The sequence below is a fragment of the Myotis davidii genome, unplaced genomic scaffold, assembly GCF_000327345.1.
Source record: "Myotis davidii unplaced genomic scaffold, ASM32734v1 scaffold89, whole genome shotgun sequence".
NCBI lineage: Eukaryota > Metazoa > Chordata > Mammalia > Chiroptera > Vespertilionidae > Myotis > Myotis davidii.
In genome coordinates, this window is record NW_006300372.1 from 4,416,216 (window position 1) to 4,434,349 (window position 18,134).

Consider the following 18,134-nt stretch of genomic DNA (forward strand, 5'->3'; position numbering starts at 1 on the left):
TGCCTGCAGCTTTTCTGTCTTGGTGTATGTCCTGTCTTGGACGCAGAACATTGAGATGTCTGAGCAACGAGGGTCTGTTTCAAAGCAACCCGTGTAGAGAAGAAAGGGCTTTCATTGCTCTTGGGAGAAAGAGCAGGTTCCTCGGGAAGGTCTATGATCCCAGCATGGCCTGGCCATAAGCTGCCTGCCTTGTCTCCATCTTCTCCCTGTTCCCAGCATCCCAGCCACTCGGCCCTTGTTCCATCTCCTATTCTCCTGTGTGACTTCCCACCTCATGGCCTTTGTCCATGGCAATTCTTCTGCCTGAAATGCTCCTCCTACTCTTTTCCTCACCTGCCTTCTGGCTTCAGCTCAATTATTAATTGCTCCAAAAATTATTCTCTGTTTTCCATGGATGAATCAATCAGATCATGTGTTCTCCTGTGTACCACACACCTCTCTTCAGCAACCAAAAGAGCCTGTAAACTCAATGAGGGCAGGAACCATGCCATTCATGCTCACTGCTATTATCTTCAGGGGCTGTCACAGTGCCTGGCTTGCAGGGTTACGGTACTCACGAAATACTTGTGGAATTAGTGAAGAAAGGAATAAGTAACCTACATGGTGCCTATGTTCTTTAAAAAATATTGTTTGGAGAGAGGGAGAGAGGGAGAGAAAGAAACACAGATTGGTTGCCTCCTGTAAGCACCCTGATGGGATTAAACCCATAACTTACGTATGTGCCCTGACCAGGAATCAAACCTGTAACCTTTTGGTGCATGGGACGACACTCCAGCCAACTGAGCCACACCGGCCAGGGCATTGGTGCCTAAGTTCTTAACTGATCTGACCATCAAGTAGGGCAAGGGCACATTTCAACAGGATTGTGACAGTCCTCTGTGAATTCATCTACAGAGATGACTTTACTCTGGGAAGGAATAATGGTCACCAAGTGTGGCCTTGTTTTGACACTTCTATCTCATTATGTATCCTTATACCTCCTGTCTTATCTGCATTGATAATCTTATGCCCCCCACCCCCAGAAGGTTTCTCTCTTAGATGCTCTTTGAATTTGTAGAACAAACAATTTTTTTTAAAAAAAATCAAGCTTTCAGAGTTCCTAAACATCTGCATGTTTGGTACTGAAATAGCAGGATAATTGGATGAAGTTTTCACCTTATGTCTGGATGTTTTGGCATTAAAGAGACAACGTCTTTATTTAATTCAAAGTTGCAGAACTCTCCCTCAAACTAATTATAGAACGTGGGATCACAGAGCAGAGAAGGAAATGTTGAGAAGGCTCTCAGGCAGTGATGAAATACACAGCAGATTGACTGTGATGTCTGGCATGGGTGCACGAAGTGGGTGTAATTGCTAGTTTCAGATAAAGGCTCATAACCAGCTAGTTCCTCATTGGCTTGTCAGCCCCATGAGGGCAGGGATGTCTATCCCTGAATATACGTATGGAACCTTCCTCTTATAAATGCAGATTAGATAGATGTTAGGCTCCACATTTATAAGCAGTGAAAGCTTTCAGATTGGCTGATGGGGGAGTATATGCTTCTAGAAGTCTCTGATAGTAGTATCAAACCTCCATTGGCTCCAATGGTTGAACTCCATTGCTGTTGAGAAGCCAGGCAGCATGGTGGTTAAGAGGGGGGTGGGAGGGGGGGTCTGCAGTCAGACAGCCAGGGGTGAACGCTGGTCCTGCCACTTGCTAGCAAACAACCTTGCACAAATTGCCTCCTCCATGTACAGAACAGTTTCTTTATCTGTGAAATGGTGGGGATGGTTTTAAGCTCACGGGGTTAAGGTGAAAATTGAACGATGAAATATGCAGAGTGTCCAGAACAGTGTCAGGCACTGGTAAGTTCTCAGTGATCGTTAATGAATTGAATGTCAAGAGGGAGGTGCAATGAAGGGTCCTATACCATCACGTGATTCTGTGCCTGGGTGATTCGGTGCCTGGAGGCAGTAAGAGCAGAGTGAAAGTGGTATCAGGCTACCCCTCTCCCCCTTCCCAGGTCCGATCCTTAAGCCAGCATTTCTTAAAGTGAGGTCCATGGCTGCACTACTCAAAACAACTAACCCACAAATTCTTTGTTAATGGTCTATGACCAGATGAGGAGTCCAAGCCAGATTGAACGCATTGCTTCATTCATTGAGAAAAGACTTGCTATGACAAATACAAGCGTCAGCTGAACTCTACAGTGGCTTAGTGATATGAATGGTTCATATTCTCATACAAGCTCATTACCTGGTTGTAAACTGGCACTGAGCCAAGGACCACGTGTTCAGCAGAATGTCATAAAAAACAGTAATCCCATGAGAAAAGGGCTTTCCCCGGTCATGTACGTTTGGTGGAAAAGTACTTCATGCCATCTATCTTCCCTGGAGTTTGCTATCGGATATTAGTATACGAAAGGTCCTGAGAAAGCCTGACGTACATAAATTTGTTTAACTGTGTTTAAGATGGGGTTTCCCATATGTTCTCCAGCAAGAAACAATTGTGAGCATGTATGTGTGTGTTTGAAAAGAACTGAGCCCAATTGATCATCTGATCACAACAAATAATAAGAATGTGACCCAGTTTCCTCCTCTTGAATACATACAAATCCAACACCTTTTAGTTAGAAAATTCCTTTCCTTCTGGCTCAACCATTCTGAGGAAATCAGAGAATTAAATACTATTCCCCTTGGTAATAATTTCCTTGAACATAAATATACTCTTATAAAATGTTTTCCTCCAACCAGTTTCTTATTTTTATGGACTACAGAAAAAAGAAGGTATTTTCCTATATACTAACCTCTAGGGAAATATATCTAAAATGTATTTCTCTGGTAGAGATGGGTACTGAAAATACTTACATCCATGCACCATTGAAGGCTGTTTTGCAACATACTAGGATCAAAGTGATCGTTTCCTCTACTGAATTTGATTCTAAATCCATTTATGTTAATTATCTTCTACAAAAAAGTAGTATGTATAATGAGCAGAGTTCCTCTCGAGGTTTCAAATAGTTACTGGAATAACTTGGTAGCAAAAGGGATCTAGGCATATATTTTTGATTTCCTGCTGTCTAATTAAAAACCAAATACAAATCAGTTCTAGGCTTTGCTAACATCCCATGTTTTCTTGAGCCATGCACTACTTGAGAACTGCGTGCCATGTGCATGCCTGCACACGCATATACATACATGCACAGTGTCAGGGGCTGGGACTCGCACCCTCACTCATGCAGCAGGGAGCTCACATGTCAGATCCCAGCCCTGTCGGGGAACAATGTCTCTCCCATTACACTCATGATTCAGACAATTCCATCTGAAAGATTCAGAGAATGGAGGTACTTTTCCCCCTGAATCATCCAATTACGTCTGGATTTTCCACTTACTTTAGAAGTGCACAGACAGCCCTTGAAAGGGAAAATCATACTATTAACTTCTCTTTTGAGAAAAATCCATCTGGGTCAGTATGAATAAGGTCTGACACAGTGACAAGAGTCTTGCCTGCAAAGCCTAAAAAGGGCCGGCCACCTGCCCTGGCTGGTCCCATCTTCCCCGTCGCTGAATTTCAGACCATTTAATGACCAAAGAGAAAAGAGAATGGGTTATGGTCTAGAACACTGTCCTCCCTCAAGATAATAAATGACACCAAAATAAACGACAGCCGAGGCCATGGAAAAAGCGAGATTTCATCCTCTAAAATGACTCTTTTCCTTTCTGACATGGGTGGACTTTTCAGCTTCCCACTGTCACTGAGTGTGCATACAGGGGTGTCACCTACTAGTTCCTGTCACAGTCCGGGGCCACAAATTCCTCTCAAAGGGGTGGGGAGCAAGAGACAAACAGAACTTGATCTCAAACCAGGTACAGGATTCTGCTTCTATTTCCATTTATGCTGGATCTAGTTACTGCATGGTAAATGCAGCACAACAAAGGGCATGTGGAGATGAACGAAAACATTTTGTTGTCAGTGTAGACACTCTGAATCCAACCCAGATTTGGAGAGCCAGGACAAACACGCATTCAAACGAAAGAAATACAATGAATTGCTGGTCCCCAAACACAGCACTGCTTTGAACCTGTTCAGTATATTCATCAGACCTTCCTAAAACTCTTGGTGTCCAGGTGAAAGACAAGATGGAAAGGGAGAGGAGAACGGTAATAATAGCACATATTGGGCATCTACTGTCAGCGTGGGGCTCTGTTTTGTTAGCCTGACCTCTGTGGGAAGAATGTACGGTGGTGATTTCCATCTTACAGGTGATGGCTGAGACGTGGTCAGAGACATGGCCCTTTTCTGGAGCTCTAGGTCACGGTGTTAAGATCGAAGTCTCTGGAGTCAGACAGAATCTGGTTAAAAAAAAATGTGACTCTGCCCCTTACTGTCTGTAGCCCTTGGGCCAGTCACTTCAGTTTCTGAATCAAATGTCCAATCTGGAAAATGTGGATTAAACAGTACCCACCCCGCAGGGCTGCTGCCAGGCCACAGTGAGATGGTACTTGTACAGTGCCTAGCAGAAGGCCTGGCACACAGCATGTGCTTAATTGATGTCTTCAGTGTTGTTAACGTTACAGCACACTGGCCATTGGGTAGGCTGGCCCCGATTTGAGGGAAAAAGAACTTGAGTTGCAAAGGGCGGAACCGCTCACACACAACTTAAACGTGATTGGTTGCAGACGCTCACTCCAAATCAAATCAGTCACTTAGTAGACAGGCAACCATGTTTCGGTAATAAAAGTGCCCTCAGATTACTCTATATAGGATCGTGAGGCAGGAGGAGGGAAGAGGACAAACAAAGAGCTTACAGAATCGAATCAGAGAGCCTCTCCTTTGTAGCGAACCTTGCGGTCACTGTTTCAATGGCTCTCAGACCCAGTTGGTCTCCAGAAAGGCCTGGGATACAGCTGAGAAACCTGGGTAGATCCCTTGGCCCTGCTCCTGGAGATTCTGAGTCAGCCAGTCAGCCGGGGATGACTTAAGATGTGCCCAGAGTCTCAAGATCACCCATGACCTAGTACACCATGACCTAGTTTCCACACATCCTTCTGGTCTACCTTCCCCCACACAAAGTAGAAAACCCACCTGTGCCCAAGGCAAAGGAGCGCCTACCGTTTACTTGGCAGGTTTGTCTCTAGTCCCTGCTCACTCATATTTTGGTTTACACTGAATCTTCAGATGAATATACCCGACATGCTCTTCTAATACAAGAGGCAGGATAGTGGTATGGATTTTAGAAGCACGAAGACATGACTTCAAGTCCATGCATTCCCACTTACTAGCCATCTGACCTCGGCCAGGTTACTTAACCTCCCTGGCTTTAGGGCCCACATCTCTAAAATGAGGTTTATTTCAATCCCTACCTTATAGGTTTACCTTGAATATTAAATTAGCCAATAGATGCCCTGTGTCCCTGGGACACAGCACATGCTCAATAAATGTTTGCTGCTCTTGTTATTTTATTATTCCAACTGACTTAGTTCCTTTGTCTGACACTGAACCAGCTGACACTGTCTCACTGAACATGAACCAAAGAACAGGACGGGGACATCCACAGCCCTCACCCCCAAGAGGCGACACGTGTCAAACACCGAGGCTCGTCAGTGAGGGTAGTGCCTGAGGTTCCTGTGGAGCGCTTTCTGATCCCATAACTGAAACCCCATGACGCAGACAGATACAATCAGATAATGATGGCAATCAATAATGATAACATAAATTATTATTTATTTTCATAACCACAGAGTCCGCGCGCCCCGCTGAGTTACACACATCACACGCCAGCATTGCCTTTCGGGGCAGTCAATCAATGGGAGATCTCAATATCCACCTGCCGAGGCAGGCGGGAGGGAGGGAGCGGAGGCTGAGAAATTACCCACACCAGAGTGACACAGTCACGAAGTTAATCTAATCCAGGGGGCCATCCGGGTGCCATTGTGAGCCCGTGAATATGGAACGGGCTTGATTGATTTTTCACTGCAGTAGCTAAACACTTCATTGTTATTTGCAACAAATATAAGATGAAACTGTAAAAGGAGTGGCTATTAAGCCCCCAGAGCAGCCATAAATCACAAAATGAATTCTGGAAAAATTAAAAAATGGTAAGGGTAGGCTGTATTGATATCCTAAGAGGCCTCAGTTATGAAAGCATAAACCCCAAATTAAAGCCTGGGGCAGCCACGGACAAACCTGAATCAGCCAGTAATTTGCCGGGAAACTGGCCTACGGTTACCCATCCTCCAAAGTGAGTATCACCATGTGGTCACCGCAGAGGCAGCAAGAAGTACAGAGACAGAAAGCATTTGATTCTCAGTTCTGCCTCTCAGGGCTTCCGTTTCCCTTATTGTACTGGGGGCACCACACTCCTACTACTAGAAAGAGGGAAACAGCAATTCGGGTCCTACTTGCCTCCCAGGATCCTCGCGAGTATCAGATGAGGCCTCCAGCATGAAAGACCAACTATCCTTCAAGATGCTTCATGATAATTCCTTCCTGGCCCTGCATCTCGCCTTCTCCTCTTCCTCTGAACTGCGCGGTGATTTGTGATTTGCTCTGGACATGTGCCCTATCCAGGGTTTCTCAAAGCCTGGCCCAGGGACCACCTGCAGCAGAACCACCGGGGAGTTCTCCAGGAGGGGTTTTGTCAAAGGTGTCACTGGGAACAACGCAGACCCTCTAAACTGGAATCTGTAGAGATGAAGCTGATGATTATGGTCTAAAAAAGCACTGCAGGTGACCATGGGGGCACACTTGGAGAACCACTGATTAAATTGATTTCATGTTGCAGTCCTTTGCCACTTGCCCCGTCCTTGCCCCTTGAGGACAGGGAGTGTGTGTCACTCATCTTTGTAAGGTACACTTTGTAGTACATACTTAGCACAGTGCCTAGCATGCAGTAAATACTCAATAAATTAGATAAGCAATGCTCTGGAAAGTTTTGCATGTCAGAGAAAACTGCATGCATGTTGGAAATAGCCCCACAGTGTTATCCTCACTGTTGTCTAGGTCAGGGACCACACTACACATAGTCCTATATCAGGGTGGCGGGCAGGGGCTATGGGATCAAAGAGATCTGGATTCCATTCTTGGCTCTGCCACTTATCATCTGTGAGGCCTTAGGCCAGTGCTCACCTTCCTGAGCCTCTGTTTACACATCTGTAAAATGGGCATAATGCTGGAGTTACAGGATTGTGATGAAGAAAGAATTAGAAAATGCCCATAAAACTGCTCAACCCAGAGTCTGTCACTAGGGATGTCTAATTAAACATAGTGGCTATCATTAGTAAACTTAAACCAGTTGTCTGTTTAATCAGTTCTTTAGAAAACAGATCAGGTGGTTAAACTAGTTTTTTCACTAAAAGTATAACTTTTGGGAAAATAGCTAGTCTCTTTTATTCGACCTGCCTAATCCTATGACCCATTAGCAATGATCCTTAAGAAGTCCCCTCAGAGCTCAGAGTTGCAAGCACTCAGGCTGGTTTGCCATGGTGTCTTAGACTATGGCTGGGGGGTATGTGTGTCTAAATTGCCACCAGTGGGATTTACAAACATCAGGGTCATTAAGTGGAAACATGTTAATTTGGGAAAGTTCTGGGAATGTGTGTGTCCTGAGTTGAGAGGAAGACAGAGGTGGTCACCAGCAGAAGGCACGAGTGTAAAAACATGGTGAAATGGAATCTTTTCTCTAAAATCAGTGCGTCCATTGTGTGCCCACCCTGGGCAGAAAGGCCTTGGCAACCCTTCCCCCTTGCGTTCTACTCGCCTCCAAATCAAGCTCATACATTAAGGCTTTGCCAAACAATTCTGAGAGACACAAGTGATGAAAGTGCCCTGTCCTGCGATCATGAATTATTATTTTCTTAGAAAGTTAAGGCTGTGGGGAGTCATAATGAAAAGCATCAGATTTGGGGTCAGATGGACTGGGTTTGAATCCCAGCTCAGCCATTTCTTAGTCATGAGGCAAATCCCTTGCCTGCTCTAAACCTGTTCTACTCTTATTCATTTGACAAATACTCCTGAGGGCCTACTGTGTGCCATGTGTTGTTCTAGCTGCTGGAGCTATGGGAGAGTACACAGTGTTGTTTCTGCTTTCATGGAGCCAACACTGTAGTGGGGGGCAGGCAGCGGACACATGATGTATCAGGCAAGGACAAAATCTAAGGAGAAGGGGCAGGGTAAGGGCACCGAGAGTGAATGGGAAGACTGATGAGAGAGAGAGAGAGAGAGAGAGAGAGAGAGAGAGAGAGAGAGAGGATAGAAGAGAGAGGAGAGAGGAGCGAGGAGAGGGGAGAAGGGAGAGGGGAGAGGGGAGAGAGGAGAGAGAAGAGAGAAGAGAGAGAGAAGAAAGAGAGTTGTTCCATTTATTTATGCATTCATTGGCTGCTTCTTGTATGTACCCTGACTGAGGATTGAACCCACAACCTTGGTGTATTGGGACAAGGCTCTAACCAACTGAGCTACCCGGCCAGGGCCAGCAGGCTCTTTTCTCTTGGGCATTCCAGGAGAGTTTCTCTGAGAAGGTGGCACTTGAGCAGAGACTTAAATGAAATGAGGGAATAAAACCTAGGATGATCCAGAAAGAATAACAGACCTACCTGGGAGAGTTATTGGTAGGATGAAACGATGTAAGGATAGAAAATCCAGCACCTGGCATATAGCAAGCACTCCATAAATGTGGCTGTTATAATTATTATTATTAGCAGCTATAAGGAACGTCTGGATAAAATACATGAGAACGTGAGCTCATTACATCCCCTTCATTTGGGGGGAGGTTATGACACATCACAGCTTGGGAGCTCACACCTTCTGGAATCTACACGTATAACTGATTAAAAGCAAATTTCAACCTGGCCTAGGATCCCAAGGCACTGGCAGGCAACCATAATGAAGGAAATCAAAACTCCAGGCTCAGTGCGCCAAGTGCGGTTTCCCACCACCCAGCTCCCATCCAGCTGATTCAATTACTTGAACTACGAGCTTCCTGGCCTAGAAAGAGCTCCGAGGGCCTCTTACTTCTGGGTAAGGGAGGCTGAGAAAGAAGAGGATCTTGCTCAGTGCCTCTACATAAGACCTCAAGGCCTTTGTTTGTCCACGCTGCTGTCAGGGATCCGGAAAGTCAAGGGGGGCGGAGGGAAGAGGGAGAGGGAGAAAGGAAGAGACACCCTGGCCTGGAATAATAATGGCACTCATTTTAAGAAAACATTTCCAAATGCCAGATGTATGTCCAAGTTGAAGAGCCAGAGCTCTTGACTTTTAGTCCCAGCTCTAGAGTAACCAGTTGATGGCCGTTGGGCAAGTCACCGTCTCTCTGATTCTGCACCATGTTTAAGGGCTCAGATCCCAGAGCCAAGTCAATCAAGGTTTGATTCTTAGCCCTGCATGATCTGGGCATGTTACTTACCTCCTCTGAGCTTCATCTGTGCAATGGGCATTTTAACAGTGAACTACACGTCATGAGGTAGCTAATGCAAACAGTGTGTTTGTCCAGCATGGTGCAGGGAATATAGTAAATGCTCAAGAAATACTAGATGTTGGCATTTTCACCTGCCAAATACCTGTCCTGCCCTTCTCAGTGGCTGTTCCAAAGCTGAATTAGGGATGAGGTAAGAAAATATTTTGTGATATAAATGGTACTTTATAGCTGTAAGGTGTAATTGTTCAATTATCATGATTGTTGCTTTGAATATTATGATACTGAGCAGGAGATACTGTTTTCATAGAAGCGCTTCTCAGAGTCTCTCTGGGTAATGAGAGATTGGATTTGAAAGGCTACCTTCCAGGAAAAAAAAAAAAAAAGGAAAAAAAAAGCCACATTCTTGCTTTGAAAAGCCGAGCCTCCCAGCACTGAAACAGAACAGATTCATTACTCAGTGAGGATTAATTAGCTGTCGGGTATTATTAAACATTCTCACTCTCAAGATCCACATAGAACTGGAAACTCTGAAAGGGAGCGGGAAGCAATCATAGCACAGGGAAGAAAAAAGGCCACAACTGCTGGCAATGCACATTTCAACGCAGAGCGTGTTAGTAAATCACAGTCTGATTAATATCACGTCAGGCCAGTCTCTGCTTGGAGTCATTGTTCCGAATCTGGGGTCTGCAGGTAGCCTGGCTGTTTCTTCCTCTACCACTGGGAGCAAGAAGGAAAGGAGGCTGTCCTTGTCAGTACTCGCCTGGAAAAGGATGCTGGGGTGTGGACATTTACACGGAGACATGGGGTATTTGAAAGCCTTGGAAGGTAGAGGAGGTGAAATCAGATGCAAGTATTTACAATTTTATAGCAAAGGTGTCTCCCAAGCTGGTACAATATCTGTTGCAATGACTGGAAAGTAACAGAGGCTCATAAAAACAACAGCTGGAAGGAGGCTGAGAGATGAGAGAGCCCAGTGACCACGGCCTCCTTGTACCCACCCGTCGGGGCTCATGTCCATCATGCAGACTCCTCGGACCACTCCACTTGCTGAAGAGAACCCCCCGGGCTGGGTCCTGGGAACCTGTGTTTGTAACCAATACTGTGGTGGCAGAAACACTGACTCTGTCCCTTCCTCTGCCACTCAGAAAGTAAGCCTGGAGAGAGCACATGGGATTCATTGGCTCAGGATCACCCAGCTGGTTAATATGGAAGCAAGAACCAGAATTGGGATTTTCTAACTCAGCCCCACCTCAGGGCCTCCTTCCTTGTAGGATACATATAAGTCCACTTCCCGACATCACTGTCTTACTTTGGGGACAATCTCAGCTCTCGTGGACACTTACAGATAGGGCTTCTCTCCTCTTCATCATGGGATGGCACCTTCAGGGCAAAGGACAGCTATAGGAAATCCCATAGGATGCCAGGGACAACAGGCATTCATAGTATGAGAAATCCCCTCCATGTAGCAAACAAGCGCAAGGGAGCACATGGGCAGAAGTTCATGTTGTAAATTTCCCAGTGGCACCTAATCCACCTGTTTCCCTACAGGATAGTCAAGTCCTGGGGGCTGAAAGGCTATCTTATATCTTATTCTTTTTGTATCGCTTGCATAACGCTTGCCGCTTAGCAGCCATCAGTGACCAGTTTGTAAATACAGCAATATAAAAAAAATACATGACAAGAAAAATGAGTATGAATTTTTCTCAGATGCAGAGGCCTACTAACAGCAGGGAGTAATAACAGCCATACTAATGATGATAGTAATGCAAACTAGCAGCAGGGAACCGACTTTCTGTGAGATGAGGCATAGGCTAAGCTCTTCATCACACGCCATGCAGCATCGAATCCTCACAACTGGCCCTGGAAGTAGTGACCACCATCATCCCTGTTGCGCAGATGCGACATTAGAGGCACAAGGAGTTTAGGTGTCGTGTCCAAGGTCACTAGACGGAGAGCAATGGGACCACAGTTCCAAGCCAGCACAGACGGATCCAACCTTCATATTCCTAGTTGCTCTACCCTCCAATCTCCCAGCCTTTAGACGGCAGCGGTTCTCAACCTGTGTGTCGCGACCCCTTTGGAGGTCGAACGACCCTTTCACAGGGGTCGCCTAAGACCATCGGAAAACACATATAGCATACCAGATATTACGATTCATAACAGTAGCAAAATTACAGTTATGAAGTAGCAACGAAAATTTTATGGTTGGGGGTCACCACAACATGAGGAACTGTATTAAAAGGTCGTGGCATTAGGAAGGTTGAGAACCACTGCTTTAGAGCAACGGCCTGATCTGGTGGGGTGGGCTCGCTGGCAGCTCTCCAGGCTGAACGCCCAGGCTGACAAGAGCGGGCAGAGCAGCCAACGCAGAAGGGGCTCAAATGAAGACCAGGTACTCATCAGTAAGTACTAAGTTAACGTGAGACCGCCCAGCACTGCGGCCAGCGAAGAGTCTGTGCTCAAACAGCACCCGCTCAATAAACAGATGAACAAATGAATGAACAAATAAACGGGCGAGGTAATCAGATACACAGCCATCATTCAATTCCCATCTCTGCTCCGAAACCCGGGGCGACAACCTCTCTTCCCCAGATGTGCTTCACCGTCTCCGTTCTCGCTGCTTGGCTACAGCGGAGCAGCTGCCGGCTGGAAGCGCATATTTCACAGGTTTGGAAAGTCCCTTGGGGCTAGGGCTGGTCCTGACATGTGCTCGCTTTCCTGCTCACAGTGAACACATCTAAAACTAAGCTCATGACTCAGGCTTGAACCAATTTAACCTAGATCTGGAGAGCCTTCCCTTAAAAGTCCACTTTTAGAAATCTATTTTTAACACCACTTCCCTCGGCGCCCTTTCCCGGTCTCCCGGAACCAACGTAATTTCCCCCTCCTTTGATCAAATGGCAACTCCCTCCGACTCACACTGCATTTATCTCCCTCTATTTAGTGCCATAACCATTTGTGTATTAGCCGATGAATCCTCTTTTCTTATCAGACTGTGCATTTCTGGAGGGCAGGAAGGAAGCCACTCAGACGAATAGTAGGGATCGTTTATGGAGGCCCAGCCACGGAGTCAGGGCTTCCCACCCTCATGCATTTTATCCTCACAAATCCATGGGCCTAAAGGTTAGGTTCACTGTCTTGCAGATGGAGAAACTAAAAATCACTTGTGTGACTAAAGCTCAAAACGCTGAGTGGCTATGGGAGATTCTGGCAAGGGGCAGAATTGGAACCCAGTCTTGTTAGATTCAGACGTTCATGTGTGTTTTATTTTGTATTTTTAAAATAGGTTTTTATTGCTTTCAGAAAAGGGAGAGGGAGAGATAGAACATCGGTGATGAGAGAGAATCATGGATGGCTGCCTCCTGCATGCCCCCTACTGGGGATTGAGCCTTAACTGGGGCATAATTGAACTGTGACCTCCTGGTTTATGAGTCGATGCTCAATCCCTAAGCCACACAGGCTGGGCTGGAGGTTCATGTTTTGAATCGGGTCTTCAACTTCCCTTCCGGGTAGTCCCATCCCCTGTATCTTGAGTACAAAAGATGCTCAAGATGTTTAGGTAATGAGGACAGGCAGAGGCTAAGCATACAGTAACACATGGCACTGGCCACGTGGACCGAGGAAATGCACGGACTTGTGGGCAGTGGAGCTTGGCACCTGTCCTGCTCCCCCATCTGCCACCGGAGTCTCGGGCAGGTGAGTCTCTGCTGGATCTCCCTCCCTCTCACATCACAGTTGCAACATTCCCAGCAGCCAGCCTGTGGCCAACCTCAGGAGGCACCAAGGCGGTGGCAGAAAACCAGCCTTTGGACTCACCCGCAAGGTTGTGATGGTGGCAGGATCCCGCAGCCGGCCCTCCTCATCTTTCAGGTTGTAACCCTCCGGCCGTTTATCGCGCTCGCTGACTTTCCACAGTTTCACAGTTTTATCTGTGGAGGGCAACCAGAGGACATCAACATTACAGTGCAGGAACGCTGGGAGAGGAGTCTTCTGGGTCGGGCGGGGAGGATGGGGAGAGGCGGAGGTACACATGGAAGAAACTGCCACAGAAGCTGGCTCATGTCGAGGGCTTCGGTGCATAAATCTCGTGTCACTTGAAGGCAGAGTTCACGTTTCAAAACAAAAAACATCTATCATGTAGAGACAGATGGTCTTCCTGACAATGGGCTGTTAAATCTACAGCTGAGACATTAATTTTGTTCATTCCATAAAAATATTTATTGAACACAGAATAACAAGAGTAGCTACATATATAAAATTAACGATGCTAGCACTTTGCATGGAGAATTTATTGAATGTTCAAAAGTACCTTGAGAGGTAGATACTATTATTATTCCCATTTGTATGTTGCATTTCACTAAACACTGCCCTTCCCATGGCCCGAGAGGCTCTCCATGACCTGCACCCCTATTTCCTCATCCTTTCTGATCTCACCATCCATCCTACTCCCTGCCACATGGCTTCCTTACAGCTCTTGGTACATGCTAATCTCATTGCTGCCACAGGACATTTGCACAAGCTGTGCCTTCTGCCACGGGAGCCTTTTACCCTCTCTTGCACGTTATTTTTCCTTCACTTTGCTCTCTCCCTATGCCCCAACTTCAGTGGGGCCTCTCCTAACCAACCTACATAAAAAGGTGTTCTTCATTATTCTCTAGCCAGCAGTTCTCAACCTGTGGGTCGCGACCCCTTCGGCGGTCGAATGACCCTTTCACGGGGGTCGCCTAAGACCACCCTGCATATCAGATATTTACAGTATGATTCATAACAGTAGCAACATTACAGTTATGAAGTAGCAACGAAAATAGTTTTATGGTTGGGTCACAACATGAGGAACTCTATCTAAAGGGCCAGAAGGTTGAGAACCACTGCTCTAGCCCCTCTTCCTCCTTTGTCTTTCCTCCTAGGACAGTGGTTGACAAACTGCGGCTCACGAGCCACATGCGGCTCTTTGGCCCCTTGAGTGTAGCTCTTCCACAAAATACCAACTTCTGCGCATGGGCCATGAAGTTCAATTGCACTGTATGTGTGCGCCCACACATGGTATTTTGTGGAAGAGCCACACTCAAGGGGCCAAAGAGCCACATGTGGCTCGTGAGTTTGCCGACCACTGTCCTAGGACACTTCACTACTGGGAAACTTATTATGTCTCCCTCACTAGAATGTAAAATCAATAGAGAGGCAGGGATTCTGACTGCGTTGCTCATTACTATACCTCCACACCGACAACAGTGCCTGGGACAGAGCCGTTGTTCAATGACTACGAGTTGGATGGATGAATGAATCTCACCTGCACACTGCTTGTTGCTAGCAACCCAGGGAAATACAAGTAAGGAGAGTTATCAAAATGCTCCTTTCCCCTTGCAGGCTCCTTGGAGTCCCCACCTGGAAACTACCTTTCTCACCTTTGTGCTGTCCCCACACTTTATCCCACTTGCTGACACTTGTCATTTTCTACGGCAATAAATCGTGGTGAGAAGTCCAATGCCTGGAGGGGTGGGGCAGGTCAGGAGATGAGTGACAGGAGCAAGGGGTTTAGGGGGAGGTAGAGACCGCTTGCCCCACCTGCAGACGCTCAATTCCATTTTATAAAGAAACATGTTCGGGCCAAACAGATCATGCCTGTGGGCTGCGGGCCTTTGGGAGCCTTCCTTATCAGATCCTGCATTCATAATTTGTACTTGTTCTAACTTCTCTTCTGGAAGGCAGGGACTCGGTGCCTTCTCAAATCTTTCTATATGCCTGCACAAGGTAAGCGTGGAACCAGATAACCTCGGCCCCATCCCCATGCCAACTCCAGCCAGCCACATGGCCCAGCACTGTGATCCCCACCCAGCAGGCGCCTAACTAGTATTTCTTGAGTGACAAACAAATGGGACTACCAGATTGAGCAGAGAAACAACTACAGAACACACAGTTACATCTGAATTTCAGATAATGTGTAATTTTTCAGTACAAATATGTCCCGAATATTCTAACCTTGTGAATAAAGAGACTTAGCTTCTCTGTGCCTCAGTTTCTTTATCTGTAAATTAAGGAAAGCCAGGCCTTCCTCACGGGGCTCTTATGAGGATTGAATGAAACACTGTGGGTACAGTGTGTACCGAGGGGCGGGCTTCTAACAGTGGTTCACAATGGCAGCTGTTATCAGAATGAGCAAGTTGGGCAACTATTCTACAATAACAACTTGTTGTGCTGACGGCATTAGCTTCCCCCAGGATGATGTCAGCACATCCTGCATCCTCTGTGTAAGACTGTCTGGGGAGAGAAGCCGTCCTCTGTCTGCCTTCACTAGGATTCCCCCTCTCTCTCGCCGCCCCCCCACCCCGCTCCATCTCCCCTCACCAAAGCCTTGTCCTCAGAGGTCTGAAATGCACCCCATTGGGCTTTCTGCAACAATTTGGACAATTGAACAAGTAAGCGTCTCTGTTTCCTGAGGTCTGGGGGTCACTCGGGCTGGTCATGCTGCTGGCAGCCTGGCCAGGCTGCTCGTGTGAGATCTGTGCACGCACCAGGCTATCCTGGGGCGAGGGCCAGGAAGGCCTTCCCAGGCACTATATGCCGGCACTCCTCTAGTCCTGCCCTCTCTGGATAGCCTGCTACACACTGAACTGTGACAAAAAGGAAACATGGGCCATATTTATACAATCACTTGATTAGGTACTGATCAGCTGTGACTTAGAAGAATGCAAATCAGTGACTTTTAACACCAAATATTTCCAATTGCTTGCCTTTGGAATGCATCCCATCCCATTTGCAAGGCAATTCTTTCCTTACATTTTTCTTGTGAGTGATAATAGCTCTGTAGAGAAATAGAGAAATCATAGGTAAAGCATAAAGAATAAAAATCACCTATAATCTCTTCAGTCAGGGACAGTCATTGTTAAAATCTTGCATAGATCCTCTTAGTATTTTTTTTTCTATGCATATTTTTGGGGGGAGCAATAAAAACCAATAATATTACATGTATATGTTTATTTTCTCATTTTCATTCCTTCTTTTTATTATACAAGTGTGTAATTATTATATAACTAGAAGCCTGGTGCATGAAAATTCGTGCACTCGGGGCGGGGGAGGGGGAAGGGTCCCTCAGCCTGGCCTGTGCCCTCTCGCATTCTGGGACCCCTCGGGGGATGTCCACCTGCCAACTTATGCCCGCTCCCCTGGGGCTCGGGCCTAAGCTGGCAGTCAGACATCCCTCTGGCAGCCGGGAGCCCTCAGGGGATATCCGACTAACAGCTTAGACCCATTCCTAAGCTGCAGTTGGACATCCTTAGAGCTGCCGAGGAAGCGGGAGAGGCTCCTGCCACCACTGCTTTGCCTGGCTTGTGGCTGAGCAGAGCTCCCCCTGTGGGAGTGCACTGACAGGGGGGGGGGGGGGGGGGTGGGGTGAGGCAGCTCCTGCATTGAGTTTCTGCCCCCTGGTTGTCAGTATGTGTCATAGTGACTGGTTGTTCCAGGTCGTTCTGCCATTAGGGTCAATTTGCATATTACCCTTTTATTATATAGGATAGGATTGTAGAAAATAAAAATGAGCATAAAAGTAAAAATATGAAAACCTCCCTCAATTCCACTAGACCAGCGGTTCTCAACTTGTGGGTCGCGATCCCTTTGGTGGTCGAACGACCCTTTCACAGGGGTCGCTTAAGACCATCCTGTATCTCAGATACTTACATTATGATTCATAACAGTAGCAACATTACAGTTATGAAGTAGCAACAAAAATAATTTTATGGTTGGGTAACAACATGAGGAACTGTATTTAAAGGGCCAAAAGGTTGAGAACCACTGCACTAGACAGAGATATCTAGTATGAAAACCTTAGTATGTCCTTTCATTTCTGGGAGCAATCACATAACTGTTTTAAATAGATGCAACATGTTATGCATAGTTTATGAGTATGTTTTTTTCTAATCATATCTATCTATTCCAACATTTATTCCTATAAATATATAATTTCTAATAGTGAGAATTTAATAATTAAAGGTCTAATAATGGGAGATATTAGTAAACTATAGAAGAATCATACAGGGGAATGTTATGCAGTCCTTGAAAATGTTATGGAATTTTAGAAGAATATTTAACAGTTAGGAAGATATTCCTGTTATTAAGTATTACATAAAAAAATCTGGTTGCCAAACAGTGTACAGAATATACCACATTTCTGCTAATAAAAAACAGATTTATCCATGCCTCTTTGCTGTTTTCTTTAAAAGACACAGTGGTTCTCTCTGATGGGAACACATTATTTTCATTTTGCTTCTCTATCTTCTAATGGTTTTGCAATGAACACCTAACTATTTTCATAGCCCATCTATCAAGTAAACTATACCTTCCCTTCTCATCATAGGTACTAAGACAGAAATAGAAAGCTAGGCAAGGCAACATCTTTTCATCTCGCAAATAATTTTAAGGTCTAGATTCACAACCGAATGTTGGTTTATTTTTCATTAGAAATTGTAAAGTTATATTCTACCAGAAAGTAAAAACTGTATCCAATTATGATGAGATAAGCACAGTTGTGTTTCTTTAAAGAAAGATAATTGATGGCGAATTCAATCCAATTCCCCATGGCTGGGTTGCCTGGAGTCATTCTTGACTTTATTATCACACAGTGTTTCTGGACTCCCTGTCTGAAAGCTTTGTGGATAAGGACGTCTGAGGAACAAACAGGTGGCTGTTACTATGAGTAATGACTTTTTCTATATTCTGGCTGGCTCTCTGCGTAGTTTATCATTACTTGTG

General features: G+C 45.8%; 1 protein-coding gene across 5 annotated transcripts in view; it reads right to left on the bottom strand.

The window, feature by feature from the left end:
• The window catches only part of PPP2R2B (protein phosphatase 2 regulatory subunit B, beta), a 374,353-nt gene that overhangs the window by 55,452 nt on the left and 300,767 nt on the right, over positions 1 to 18,134 (bottom strand). For all 5 annotated transcript variants that reach the window (XM_006777014.2, XM_006777013.2, XM_006777015.2 and 2 more), the window contains one exon: positions 13,206 to 13,318. In XM_006777014.2, coding sequence (XP_006777077.1) covers positions 13,206 to 13,318 — 113 coding nt within the window. The remainder of the gene's footprint in view (positions 1 to 13,205; positions 13,319 to 18,134) is intronic.